The sequence below is a fragment of the Nicrophorus vespilloides genome, unplaced genomic scaffold (assembly GCF_001412225.1).
Source record: "Nicrophorus vespilloides isolate i.1.1-1 unplaced genomic scaffold, Nicve_v1.0, whole genome shotgun sequence".
Classification (NCBI taxonomy): domain Eukaryota; kingdom Metazoa; phylum Arthropoda; class Insecta; order Coleoptera; family Silphidae; genus Nicrophorus; species Nicrophorus vespilloides.
The window spans coordinates 38,807-52,452 of NW_017096218.1; the positions used below are offsets into that span (position 1 = coordinate 38,807).

Genomic DNA, 13,646 nt, shown 5'->3' on the forward strand with positions numbered 1-13,646 from the left:
GACTATTTATTTTGTCAACGAGAGACATAAATCAATTAAAATACTATTACAAGTGTGAGCGCGTAAAAGTTTTCTTACTTTATTTCTACTCACTAAAAACAAAAACGAAACGAAATATTCTCTAGACGAATCAACAACGAATCAATTACAAATAATATTATTATTATTATAATCCATATATCATCTTTTGATACATTGTGTGTATATATTATATTATATATATATTTACATAAAATTAATTGATCAAAAACTATACCACACGGTTTAGTTTCCAACGGAATGTGATATTGTTTCCATTCGCTTTATGTACAATAATAAGGATAAGAATTAGTACGCTCGATAAACTAATGTAAAACGGATGCATATACTTTTTTGTTTTGCTGTTTGTTTTCTTTGCGCAAGCATTGAAAGCACTTTTAGGCCTTTCCGGAGATGGACATGTTGCCCGGCTTCGCATCGCTGTGATCCTTCTCCAGCTGTCTGCCCAGATACTCCCAATTGTGAACCATCAACTTCTGCACGGCCAACAGAGCCTCGTACCTGAAAACGAACGCAAAAGCAAACAAATTATTCGATAACCTTGCTTGAAGGTGGCAAATCACTTAGCGACATCATTATCACTTAGCGCTATTCGCGTCACCGCTACAATAATCACCTGACGTTAGGATCCTCGTGGGCGAGGAGTTGCATGACCAGCTGTTTTCCGCCCAACTGCTCGATCACGCTGAAAATAGAAGAAAAATTAATATCATTCATTACATTCGTCATGCTCAATTACTGTTTTCCCCTGGGGTAGTGGCGCACGTATTCGCCGATATCGAAGCTGGCAACGGAGAGCACCAAGGGGTCCTTGCTGGTCTCCAGCAGATGGATAAGGATCCTCAGCAACTCAAAGTTCTTCTCGTTGAGACGCTGAGCGTTCTCGCGCCAGAACTTGCTCTTGTGCACGGGCGACCATTCCAACCTTCCCGACTTGACCTGCAGAAATCAATTCCCTTTATCGATCCGTATCATGCAACGAGTGTTATCTTACCTCGGTGGCGTACTCGTCGAAGCTGCTGAGATCCTGCACGGATGATTGCAGTTTCTCGGTGAGGAAGAGAACGTCTGCGGACACGTCCTCATCGTCGAACTTCCTCTGCTCGAGGATGGCGAGCTGCTTAAGAACTTTGCACTGTACCATCGCGATGCAGTGCTCCTTGGACACCTGACCGTCCTCGGGCTTCTCGATGAGATTACGGAAGACGGCCAGGATGATCCTCGTCACCTTCTCCTTGACCGAATCGCTGAGGATGTCGGCGAGGATCGGAATGACGTTGAACTTGTTCATCTTCTCGGCCAGCAGCGGGTTGAAGGTCAGCACCCACAGGCAGAAGATCAGCTGATACTGCACCTGGAAGTTGACGCGGCCGGAGAGGACGGACAGCAGGGTGGAGATGCCGTCCACGGAGACGAACGCGAAGCGATAGTCGTCGATGCGCAGCATCATCTGCAGACATCTGGCCACCGATTGGATGTACTCGTTGTTCTGCACGTCGAAAATCATTTTTAAAAAAAATATATATATAAATATTAATTAATGAAACTCTCCCGGATTAGCAATTATATAGTGATAAAAAGCAGTCGCGCAAACGTATTTTCTTCATAACAACAACAACAAAAAAACCCATTCATCATGCAATTAGGTGCATGCTCATGCAATAATTACTACATCTATGTACAATAATAATACGACTATATATATATATGAACACTACAAACTAGGTGGCTGGCTACGATCTAATTAATGAGAATTCAAAAAAAATAATAACTATAAATTTGGAAGGTGTGTTTGTTTGTTTCTGTGTTTTGTTTGTTTGCTACTACCGAGAGTTCAGTTTCGCCCCTTTGGTCGTCGATGCTGAAAGACACTTCAGTGTAGAGCTCCAGGGGTTCGCCTTTGGAGAAGTCTCCGCGGATGTCATAGATAGCCTTCAGCTCGTCGTACTAAAAATTGGAGTTGTGATCGAAGACGAGGAGAAACGATAAAAAAAAAAGAAAGAGAGACAGAGAGAAAAACATTATCAACATGTTGGTTTGCAAATAATAATCTTATACAGAAGATTCGCACAAGGAGAGCTGTGGAAGAGATGATTGAAAATAATAATAATATAGAGAAGACAGTTCCTTCTTACCACACACCTTTACCAAAAGAGAGAGATATAGAAATGGGGAAAGGAGAAACAAGAATAAGAGAACAACGTTAATTGTTAGTTCTAATGAATAGAATAGATTCCAGCAGAAAGGTTTTGCCTCCACTGTTAAAAACACAAACATCGCGCTGTTCAAATTTTGTAGTTACAACTATCTATAGGGAATAATAAACCATCGAATTTCTTGCATAGAGAAATCGGTTATAAATTAATAAGCATAGCGTGCGTATCTACAAATATGACAATTTTGAAACTATAATGTTAAGCTTATTTACTTGCTGGTGCATAATTACAAAGTGATTTCTGTAAGCGACTAATCTAATATCCAATTATTGTATGTACAATGCAGCCCAGCGATTGATCGCTTTGAAGCAAGCGAAGACCTAAAACTATCTAACCGAAAGAAGCTTCAAGTGCAAAGCGATACGATAATATCTTTGAATGCGTAAATACCTGCATCTTGAGCTGATCTTTGAGCCAGGTCAAGTAGAAGTGCAGGTCGGAGCGTTCCATGGGCGTTTGGGCCCAGCAAGCGATCTTCGCGATGATCCTCGAGGTCATGTTGGTGATGAAACCGTCCTGACGGTTCAACAGATTCAGGAACGGACCCCAAACCGACTCCTTGTTCTTGGTGGCGTACTCGTGGAAGAGTTCAACGCGGGTGCGATCCTCCTGCAATTATTTATAATCAATAATCGCATTCCAATTCAGGAATTGAATATCAATTACCTGGATCATATCGTCGACGAGGACCAGGATGTATTGCAACGTTTGGTCCTTGGAGACGTGACCGAGCAGGTTGAGGAAGGTCTTGGCGCATTGCAGCTTGTCGGATTTCAGGAGGTGTTCCCTCTGCGAATTATCAGTGGTGTCAAAGGCCACGATGAATTTGTAGTCCTCCTGGGAGATCATCTGCGATCTGTGGAAATAGGAGATTGTAGAGAGTACGTTTGCGATTGTGCAATTTAAATGGATACTCACTGGAGGTAGCTCTGCCAGTTGACATGCTGGGATCGGATGTCTGTGGCCCTCTGCTGGAGCACACTGGTTGCAGCGAGCATATCTGAAATGGCCCACATAGTTTTGCTCTTGTACTTGTACTGCACACTCGAGGTGATCTAACAGTGGCAAATTGTAATTTTCCACTCTGTTGTGATTACAAATTTATTCTTGCACACATACAAATAGATGCGTACAGAACACGTATGTGCGTGCGTGCGTGTGTGTGTGTATGTGAATAATTTTGTTTCAGGGTAGCCACTGTAGCAGCGGTTGCGTGCGACTTACATTTGGAGTCACGTGAGGCGCGCGTGAAGACGGCGAAAACTATATTATTTCCACTGAAATTGTTATAAATAGAACGCGCCGGACGCGTCAAAAAGTTGGGCAAAAGTTTCGAACGAAACAAACGAGCGACAGACAGAAAAAAAATTAAACAAAAGAGAAGCGCACAGCAGAGCCGTCTCCTGCAAATTTTCAGGGATGGGCCCCCACCCCGAAACCTATACGTACGAATTCCGATTCGATCCCGATTCCTATAAGAAAACTGCTTCTTTTACCGATTTTATCGTCGTCCAACGATGTCATGATCTCCTTCAGTTTGGGATCCTGGGCCATCTTCGACGATTCGCAACTTTTTTTTTTCGTATAGTTTGAACACCCTCAGCAAGACCTACTTTCGCAATGCGCGTGAAGGCGGCCAGCAACATAAAACAACTGAACAGCAGGTAGATGATCAGCTGACTGCGGCGGCGGCGAGTCTTGTGATCTCAATTACTGTTTGTTCATCGAACCGCCGATGCAATTCCATCTAGATGTCACCAGCGGCGCAGACCTATTTTTAGATTACCTCAATATATGGAATTTCTCTTGGTTGCCTATCGTAAGCCATACATTCTATTCGGATTGCACAGATGGCGCCATAGTACCAGCAAGAAAAAAGAAGAACGAAGATACGCAGTCAATGTTTCTCGATATTTCAATACGTTTCATTCGAGAATGCAACGTGGAATGTTCAAAGAAGAAATATCTGAATCTACATTTCAACTTGCAGAATAATCGATAATGAAGAACAAGCTGGTAATTAATGTTTTCTGTAATGTAACTTGGACTTGAATTGTAATTGTAGGTTACTGTCAAAAAAGTGAACATCGATGGTTGCCTAACTGTAATTAGCTAATTGACATTTCAACGAGATGCTTGTAAACTGAAGACCATAACATCCAGGTGATAACAATTAGACAATTAAATCTTAATTTGACGAGGTAAGAACACTTTACGTTATATCATAATGGTCTAGTCTCATACATCGAATCACGTGAATTCCATAGAACTATGTAAACATTGAGGATATATGCAACCCAATTTCTCTATTAATACATTTGAATTGAATTGCAGATGGACTCTAGGAAGAAGAAACGCTTCCAGAAGTCGTTGAACGTGTGCACGGCTTTACCAGCTGCAGGACGTTGTTACGTTGGACATTTTGATGGGTTCAGGGTGACCGTCGACGATGGTTCCGAGTTGAATCGGTGCGGCGGATTCGGCAAAGCGAATCTCTCACGGAATTTCCCCAACTACCGTGACGGCATCCTCCGCGAGAGGCAGTTCTCGGGACGAAAGTTGGCGCTGGGATGCGAGCAGAAACCGCAAAAGGTCTTGGTGGTTCCAGACAGCGATGCGGAGGATGCGGACTACCTGTCGGAGGTGAAGTGCAGGTACGAGCTGGACAGGAGCGGATTTCGCGAGGTCGTGTGTCTCGGATTGGAGGAATCGTATTTCCTTGCCAAGGATCTGGGTTGCTTGAAGGTGTACGAGGATGGCTCAGAATTGGATGCAGCCGGAATGTGGACGAAGTTCCGCGAAACCGACGTCGATTTCGCGCAGAACTACGCGGTTTACAAGTACTATCGGTCGAGGAATTGGGTGGTCAAAGCGGGTAGCAAATTCGGTGGAGATTTCGGTAACGTATTACGTATATTTTGTCTTCAGATTGATTATTTCTTTTGTTTGGAAATCGTCCAGTGCTGTATCAGGAGGGGCCGGAAACCCATCACGCGGCATTTGTCGTGATCATCGACGTTTTGGACGAGAAATTCGAAAGGGCGCATCACCTTTGCCGAAGATCGATGAGCATGAAAGACCTTTTGGGATTGAATAGATTGTGCGAAACCGCCGCAAAGGTAATTATTTTAATTACATTCAGAATGTATTATTTATGGTTTGTTTGTTTTTAAGGAATTACTAATTTGCCAGTTAATTTGGCCTTCGTCGATTGAGGAATTGCGTGACGACAACGTGGACAGCCTCACCGTCAGGGAAGTGCTAATGAAGCGGTGGGTTCCAGTTTCGAACGATTAACAACAACAAAAAAAAAACGGTTCGTTTTCGTTGTTAATAGCCGTTGCCTTGAAACAAATGCGATCTTTGACATCTGAGAACTGTCGAGAGAGCGCTCGTTTGTTTTTCGTTTCAAGATTAGTTAATACACATAGACATACACGCACGCACTCAGAGTTAATTGAAAGCGTCGAGACTTTTCCATTATTATTATTACGTTTTTGTTTCTTCTTGTATTTCATCCAGTTCGCTTCCTCTTGCGCGCACATACGTTTCACGATGTGTGTGTGTGTCATGTGATTGCGGCGTCGCGTGCGAGACAAAAGATGCGCGCATTTCGGACGTCGGAAAGAGACGCCCGGATGTAGGCGTCGGCACCATCGCCAACCGTCACCAACCACCCGAACCCCCCTCATCCATCCCCACCGACGGACGTGCAAAGACAACGCAACGCACTTCTCCCCCTCCATTACCACCACCACCACCAACCAACGACCATCAAGAGTTTTCCGCACAGCAGCAGCAGCAGCTGTCAGTTTGGCTGTGACAGGGAGGACGACGTCGTGTGTTAATGTAACATGTGCGTGTCGCGAATCTTTCCAATCGCTTCGCCGCTATCATGAAAATCGATCTCAAGGTTCGTAACAATAAACAACAACAACATCATTGTAACTACACATATAATACGTGAGCGACGACAACACGCACACAATTAGCCCCCTTCACTAAAGCGAAACATGTTAAGTCGTCAAGTTCTTCGGTTTTGAGGTTATGAGTGGACAGGGCAGATGTGCCCCCAGAAGGGGAGAGAAAACAACAAATCAATACGCGCGCTCCTCATTGATATGCCTCGATTTCGAGAAACCTCACGCATCAATATGTACATAAACAAAAGCAAAATGAAAGGTTGAATGCGTCGCGACTTAATTAGTAATAATTGCTTTCGCTAATCACTTTACAGAATAATAGTTAAAGTGTGCTCTGCAGACTCGTTAAATATCGATTCAATCTATCAATATTAACTTTTGCACCATGACGATACGAAATGGAAAGTATCCATTGAAATTTACATGTTGTTACGTCTTCAGTCCAAATATTAAGATTAAATCGCCTGATTACGCGTTTCCTACCAACGAGACTTGACGTTGCTAACGCAGTTTGCATTTGTTTATCGTTAAAATCGAGAACAAAGGCCATTCGATCGTCGCATTGGACGTGCATCAAATAGTTTATATTCATTATTATTATTTGTTTTTTTTAATAACACACGATTATTCGCGCGTGTTTGCAGATGGAAAGCGATTGTCGCTACTGCAAATGTTTGATGTTTGTTCGTAAGTAAATATTTGAACGTGTAATAAATTTTGCGTTGTGTCGCGTCTCGTAAGCGTACGATTGAGATTTATTACGAGCAATCGCGTGGGCCGAATTACTCAATTATTATTTTGATTATTATTATTATTCCCATGGTAACGTTCACTATGCGAATTCGCAAATGTACGAGAACGATAATGTTCATTGACATTTCCATTGGTTACAACAATAAATAAGTTTCTGGTTGGCCTAGAAAAGTCGTTCGGACTTATTTTTTGTTTAATCGTTGCTACGAGTCAACGATCTGTTTGGTAACAACAGCGGCGTTCGTTTCTTTCTAGTTTTATTGCACTTGAAGAGTGAAAGTCGATCGGCCTTTGTGAAAACGCTCTGTTATTCAGCCGGGAGAAACGTCGGGTCTCGAGACTTTACTAATTTGCAAACGGGAGTTTTCGGACTTTGTATTATCAGAATTATAATTGTTTATCTTTGTTTGTTTATATTTATCTCGAATAACACTTGTTCAGCATATACATTTCATCTATGTAAAAATAATAATGTTGTAAGTCATTTAATCGAATCGAACAGAACAGAACTGATGACCTTTTCACTCCAATTTAGGATTGCCTTTTTGTAACAGAACGAATTATAAAAGAACAAAAAGAAAATAAATGAAAAGAGCGATTGATCCGTTTCCAATTAGAAATGATAGGCGGTAGTCAATTCGAGTAAAAGTTACGTCTGACAATTTGAATGTCATCTTGACATCTTTCGATAATGAATTGGTGCTGTGTGTGTTGTTGATATTGAGTATTAGTAGTAGTAGTTGGCATTTGGTGGTGGTGGTGGTAGTAATTGGAGCTGCTGCGTTTCGTGCGCGCTTCCATCCGCCTCTCCAACTTTAACATTTAACGTAGTCATAATCATCATATTGTATATTTGTTTTGGTAGCAGTGGTTGGGCCGGTGCGGTTCCAGGTGATGCCCTGAGTTATGCTCCCCAATTCCGTCACATCGAAGGGGCTCGTCTTCGTCGTGGCCCTCGTCTTCTGCTTGCTGTTCTTTTACAACGCCATCGAGGATAAGCGAGGCGAGAGCGCGTTTGCCTTCAACATCACCAGGTAATAATTAAAACTAATTGTTGTTAGTTATTCATTCATTTTTGTTGTTTTAGGAATGTTGTTCGATTGGAGCAGATCCACAGTCCGCTGCTAAAATCGCTTCTGAAGACGGGTAGCAGCAGCAGCAGCAGCAACGGTGGCGTTGGTAGGGTGAGGGTGAGCAGCAACAGATCGGTGGCTGTGGATTATAAGAACTCGTCGAGCACGACCACCACCACAACAGCTCTTCTGTACTATTCGAGCAGCAGTAGTACGGTCAGCAGCACGTCATCAGTTGAAGCAGCCACCGTCGAAGCTGGAAACGCAACGGACGGAGTGGTGGTGTGCTCGGAGAATCCGCCGAATCTGGGCACCTCGGTGAAGGTGTCCAAGTATCCGGTCCCATCGATCTATCAGCTGGAGCACAGGTTCAGCTGGTTGCAGCCGGGCGGTCATTGGGCGCCGGACGATTGCAAGGTTCTGAAGAGGGTGGCGCTGATCGTACCGTTTCGATGCAGGGCCGAGCATCTGCTGCTCTTCCTCCAGCACATGCATCCGTTCCTCAGGAAGCAGCAGATCGATTACACCATCTTCATCGTCGAGCAGGATGGGAGCGGCCCGTTCAATCGAGCCTCGCTCATGAACGTCGGCTTCAAGGAGGCCCTTAAGATCGCACCGTTCGACTGCTTCATCTTCCACGACATCGACCTTCTGCCCGAGGACGAGCGCAATCTGTACACCTGTCCCGAGTACCCGAGACACATGAGCGTCGCCATAGACAGCTTTCAATACAAGTAAGAATTACTATTTTTTTTTTCTATTTAAATGTATAATTTAAATGTTCTTTTTTTTGTACAGATTGCCTTACACGACTATTTTCGGCGGCGTCTCGGCCATCACCCGCGAACACTTCGAGCTTCTCAACGGTTTCTCGAATTCGTTCTGGGGTTGGGGCGGCGAGGACGACGACATGGCCAACCGACTGAAGCATCACAACCTCTTCATTTCGCGCTACCCCATCGCCATAGCCCGCTACACCATGCTCACGCACAAGAAGGAAAAACCGAATCCGAACAGGTGAATTTATACTTTATTAAATAGTAAATAGTAACGATCATAGAAATAGAAAAGAAAGATCTTCGGATTTTGCTTCTTCACCAAATCCATTGGGCGTTCTTGTTGCGCATGCCGCGTTTTCCGCTCTTCTTCGTCTCATCCACTATGCCGTCTCCTGTTAACGGATTCCTCGGAATGTTGCTCAGCGATTGCGTCGGCTTCAACCTGACCCCCGTCTTTTCGACCTCATCGTCGTCGTCCTCTTCCTCCCCGGATCTGGTCGGCTCTCCGAGCGCGCCTTTCTCTTCCTCCTCCTCGTCGTCACCGTGGACGTCGCCACGGGCGTGATACATCTGCGGCTCTTGGTCCGGGTGCGGTGGTGGTCCCATCGCCGCCTCCCTGCGCTTCTTCAGCGTCTCCTCGGACGCGTTTCCCATGCATCCGCTCGGAAAGACGCTGCTGTTCGTCTCCGCTCTCCTGTTGATGCGGAACGACGGTGATCCGCCTATGGAGAAGATCTGATTCGCTTCACCCCTCGCGGCGTCCGCCAGATTGAAGATATCGCTGCTGTGCATGTTTTCGCTCATCGCCGCTTTCAAATGAAATAGCAAAATTCCACACGATATAATTATATATAATAATAATAATAGTAATGCTGTCGTCGTCGCGCGATTTTTGTTATTTGCTGCCCTCTCGATTAACTCCGTTGTTTATATTCTATTTCGTTATGCAACACGTATGCAACAAACATTGCAGCAATTTAACTTTTTCTTTTCGTTCGTTCGTTGTAGGTACGAGACGTTGAAGACCGGCAAAATCAAATACGACAGCGACGGCCTTTCGAATCTGCAGTACGAGGTGAAGAAGATGAAGCGTAACCTGCTGTACACCTGGTTGCTGGTGGAGATCGGACCGCGCAGCTGATGGCGCGAGTTGGTCGACCTCTTGGGCAGATGACTAAAGGCGATGCTGTCGTTCCTCGTGCAGCAACGGCAGGAACAACCCAGCGGCGGCCACAAACTCAACAGAAAGCAACAACAACAACAACTACAATAATAATCATATACTCGAATGGCAGCGAATCTTCTACAAATTAGATGATTTTGTAAACTTCAATTTGGTCCAGGAAGAGCGTGCACCTTTTGTCTAGTCAGCGCGACTGACCCAATTCCTATTTTCGTATTTTTTTGTTTGTTTTTAACTTAAGAACAATTAGCAACGCAACAAAACCGAGAACATTTATAGAAACGCATGTGTACTTGGTAGTCTACGCGGACACACCATTGTCGTTTCACATTCTCATCTCGACTGGTAACTGTAGCACAAGAGATGCATTTATTTAGAAATGGAAGAGTGGTAGTAGTTTATGGTCAATGATATAATGACAAGTGAGAGATGTTTTTGTATCCGTTTTGATTTTGTCTAGGTGCCAAACAAGAATGTGCACAATTTATTTATGTATCGCTCACTCAATATGTTATACATCTTTGTTTGTATATTTGCATTTTTCAAATCGAAAGGGATATTTTTTTTTATTTGTTCATTAGCGCAGATTGATATAGTTTGTGTCTATGTACTTACTCTTAGCGAGGTGATCAAAATGACACTTTTCAATTTTGTTTCGTCTAGGAAACTCTGTGATATGTGTTTTCTCTTGAAGCGCAACAGAAAGAAGCACAGATCTGAAGTAAAATATGTATATGTAATATAGTTTATAAATCAGGCAAAGTGATTGATTTAATAATTGAATTTTTGCAGGAGGCTCGAATTTTTTTGTTTCGTTTTGTTTATATTAACGATATTGTTTTGTAAATAATTTGTTTCTGAGTTAAGATGAGCGTGGATGGAAGAGAGAGAGAGACAGAGATATTAATAAAAGAGAAGAACACGTTCATATTTATATATATATAACTAAATTAAAAAAAAAATATAGAGAGAATCTATTTTCAACGAAAACTATATAAATTGAATTAAATAACTGACTGACTAAATAAATACATTCTTCATTTACGTTCTAGTAATATAAATAAGGATATAATAAACTTGCTAATTTAAATTGATTTGTGATTGGAATTGTTCGAATGTAGAAATATGCAACTGATGTAACATTTAGGTAAGTGATCTAAGTGAGCATTAAATTTTGATTTTGAAATTGTCTTGTACAGAGAGAGAGAGAGATAGAGATAGAGATGAGCGAGATAATACGGGTTTGGTTCGCGAAACAGCTGGGCGTGATCTTCGGTCCGGACAGTTGGGATGGGCTCAACGCGAGCTCCCTATTGGCGCGACTCCTGCGTAGCTACGATTTGGTTGGTGAATTCGAGGTGGAGGTCGTGGAAACTGGTAATCCGGAGGCGCTCGAGAGCACGCTGCAACTGTTCCTCGAGACGATCAATAATCTGGGAATCGAGTTCACCAAAGAGGAGTACAGACAGGTGATTCAGGGCAAAGGAAGCGCCGCCACCAAACTGTTCTTCGAATTGTACTTGGCCCTGTACGATAAAGAGAAGTTGCACGTGATCACATCGAGGAAGATCAATCAGTACATAGACACGAGCGGAACGAGGTTCAGCATTGAGAGCGTCAAGGATGAGAAGGAGGAACAGGATGCGGCGAAATTCGATAATCCGTTGGCGGAACCGATCCTGAGGAGCGTCGATATCATTGATTGGTGCAAATTGAAGATGGACGCGTTCATGGAGAGGAGCGCGCTCGCACGCAAAGCGTACCTGGAGCACGTGGCCAAATACAGATTGGAACATTCCGAGAATCTGGTGAAGAACATTTCGAGCGCGTTACCCGAACCGCCTGAACCGAAATTGCCGACGATCGCGCCGAGTTTGAATCAAACGATAGACGAGTTGTTGCTGGAAGAGGAAGAGGCTAAAAACAAGGGTTGCTTGCAGAACGATCCGAAGGTCGCGAAAAAGATAATGAACACGATCAGGAAGCGGAGGAGGAAGGAGGAGGCGCGCAAAGAGCTTAAAGTCCGCTTCCAGAAGTTCCTGCTGAAAGAGCTCTGGGATCGCATTCTGAACGAGCAGGACGAGTATTTCAAGGACGACTTCACGAAGAAAATGCTGAAGCAGTCCATGTACGAACAGCAGATGACCACGAAGATGCTGGAGGTGCGCCAGCAGAAGGATCTGATAGCGGAGAACAAATTTAAGATGATGGAGTTCATAAGGTCAGAGGAGCAGAGTCAGTTTCACGCGCAGGAGGAACTGGAGAATCAGCACGTGGATGCAGCACGCATGAACTACTACGAAGAGAAGCAGAGAAATTTGGAGCTGCATCGGCGATTGTACGCGGAGAAGATCGCGAGGAAAGCGAAAAAGCATTACGAGATCTGCAAACAAGCGATGGACGATCTAATCGACATCTCTCTGTACCAATCCACGTACAAGGAGTACTGCGGGGAAGAGTTGAGCCGTCGCAGGATGAACGATCTCGCGAATCTGTTCATCAAGCAACAACCGATCTTCAACATACTCCCGAACGTTTCCGACATCATCAGCCACAATCCGTTCGAGCACGAAGACGCCGAGCTGATTCTGAAGTACTCGTTGGAGATTGAAAGGCAGAATGCGCTCGACGACATGAGCTTCGAGGAGTACTGCAATAACTATTGGCCCTGGGAGCTGTGCAACATAGAAGACGTGGATATGCAACCGATCGACTTGGGGATGAGCATATTGGGGTACATAGTGCACAGGATGCTGCTAGCCAAATACCCGAAGAAACCGCCGCAGCCGCCTCCGCAGATCGTCAAGGGATCGGTGGCCGCTTGCGTCAACGGTATACAGAATGTCACGTACTTACCTGCTCTGGAGCAGCTGCTGAGCGCGCGCAGAATCAAGGTAATCCAGATGGAGGATGCGATGAACTTTTGCTTGGAGCAGTTCAAGACCGAAGCCACCGAAGAGTACTTCGATGCGGTCTTCGTCAAAGATACGAAGAAGGCGGTGCAGACGTCCGCGCGCACCTCCAAGTCCTCGGACACAGGCACGTTGAAAGGTGGGAAGCGTAAATCCAGTAACCAGAAGAAGCCGGAGACGAGGAACTTTGACGAGAAGGAATCGCAGACTCCGGTGAGATTCCCGTGCGAAGAGCTCGTCCTATCCGCAAGCGGAGAACTGGGTCGCATCGCCTTCGAAATGCTCAACTTGGGAAACTCGCCCAACGATCATCTTCTCTGCACGATGTTCCTCGAATACCTGAAAACGTTGACAGGTATAGACGGATGGGTGCTAGTGAATTATCCGCAGACCATCGAGCAGGCCGCTATTCTCGAAGAGATCCTTACCTCGTTGCCGGTGCCGCCGATCACGGAAAAGATGCGCGACAGTATCGTGGATATCGTGGACTTTGAGGATCGCGAAATGGAGGGCGACGTGGACAAGTTCGAGGCGAAGAGACATTCGAAACTCGTCGGCAATCCGAAACCCATCGAGATTCCCTTCTACGAGACTTACCTGACCGCCTACATCGAGATGAAGAGCAAGGACGGAAGCGATTTGGACGAGGCTTACTTCGAATGCTTCAAAGAACCGCAACATGTTGATATCCTGAACAAGTTCTACGAGGATCAAGGCTGCAAATACACTTTGTACTATCAGCACATCGATTTCGCCACCATCAAACAT

At 44.6% G+C, this 13,646-nt stretch overlaps 5 protein-coding genes across 9 annotated transcripts in view; 3 read left to right on the plus strand and 2 right to left on the minus strand.

The window, feature by feature from the left end:
• Positions 1-401: 401 nt before the first annotated feature.
• Positions 402-3,959, minus strand: LOC108556308 (V-type proton ATPase subunit H). 3 transcript variants are annotated; one of them, XM_017912359.1, is made up of 9 exons: positions 3,752-3,959; positions 3,174-3,255; positions 2,922-3,111; positions 2,646-2,864; positions 1,867-1,986; positions 1,034-1,528; positions 779-978; positions 656-724; positions 402-540 (listed from the first exon to the last, which is right to left on the minus strand). In XM_017912359.1, exons 1-9 carry the CDS (start codon positions 3,807-3,809, stop codon positions 417-419), a joined length of 1,557 nt encoding a protein of 518 aa, XP_017767848.1. In that variant the 5' UTR covers positions 3,810-3,959; the 3' UTR covers positions 402-416. The 3 variants fall into 3 exon arrangements, with proteins under 3 accessions (XP_017767848.1, XP_017767849.1, XP_017767850.1); XM_017912360.1 differs by lacking the exon at positions 3,752-3,959 and adding an exon at positions 3,480-3,676; XM_017912361.1 differs by lacking the exon at positions 1,867-1,986 and having other exon boundaries at positions 3,752-3,958.
• A 122-nt stretch (positions 3,960-4,081) lies between these two features.
• LOC108556310 (tRNA-splicing endonuclease subunit Sen2) lies at positions 4,082-6,090 on the plus strand. 2 transcript variants are annotated; one of them, XM_017912366.1, is made up of 6 exons: positions 4,082-4,271; positions 4,321-4,456; positions 4,590-5,154; positions 5,217-5,374; positions 5,430-5,571; positions 5,778-5,844. In XM_017912366.1, exons 3-5 carry the CDS (start codon positions 4,590-4,592, stop codon positions 5,550-5,552), a joined length of 846 nt encoding a protein of 281 aa, XP_017767855.1. In that variant the 5' UTR covers positions 4,082-4,271; positions 4,321-4,456; the 3' UTR covers positions 5,553-5,571; positions 5,778-5,844. The 2 variants fall into 2 exon arrangements, with proteins under 2 accessions (XP_017767855.1, XP_017767854.1); XM_017912365.1 differs by having other exon boundaries at positions 4,088-4,271; positions 5,430-5,527; positions 5,778-6,090.
• Positions 6,084-10,885, plus strand: LOC108556309 (beta-1,4-N-acetylgalactosaminyltransferase bre-4). 2 transcript variants are annotated; one of them, XM_017912363.1, is made up of 5 exons: positions 6,084-6,168; positions 7,800-7,965; positions 8,019-8,738; positions 8,803-9,021; positions 9,792-10,885. In XM_017912363.1, exons 2-5 carry the CDS (start codon positions 7,838-7,840, stop codon positions 9,922-9,924), a joined length of 1,200 nt encoding a protein of 399 aa, XP_017767852.1. In that variant the 5' UTR covers positions 6,084-6,168; positions 7,800-7,837; the 3' UTR covers positions 9,925-10,885. The 2 variants fall into 2 exon arrangements, with proteins under 2 accessions (XP_017767852.1, XP_017767851.1); XM_017912362.1 differs by having other exon boundaries at positions 6,090-6,168; positions 7,797-7,965.
• Positions 9,028-9,761, minus strand: LOC108556312. The gene has a single exon (XM_017912368.1). The coding sequence runs from the start codon at positions 9,585-9,587 to the stop codon at positions 9,099-9,101; it is 489 nt and encodes a 162-aa protein (XP_017767857.1). The 5' UTR covers positions 9,588-9,761; the 3' UTR covers positions 9,028-9,098.
• Positions 10,886-11,081: 196 nt separating the features above from the next.
• LOC108556305 (sperm flagellar protein 2-like) overlaps positions 11,082-13,646 on the plus strand; it is a 5,515-nt gene continuing 2,950 nt past the window's right edge. Inside the window, exon 1 of the mRNA XM_017912351.1 lies at positions 11,082-13,631. Within this exon, the coding sequence (XP_017767840.1) occupies positions 11,190-13,631 (2,442 nt within the window). The 5' untranslated portion in view covers positions 11,082-11,189. The remainder of the gene's footprint in view (positions 13,632-13,646) is intronic.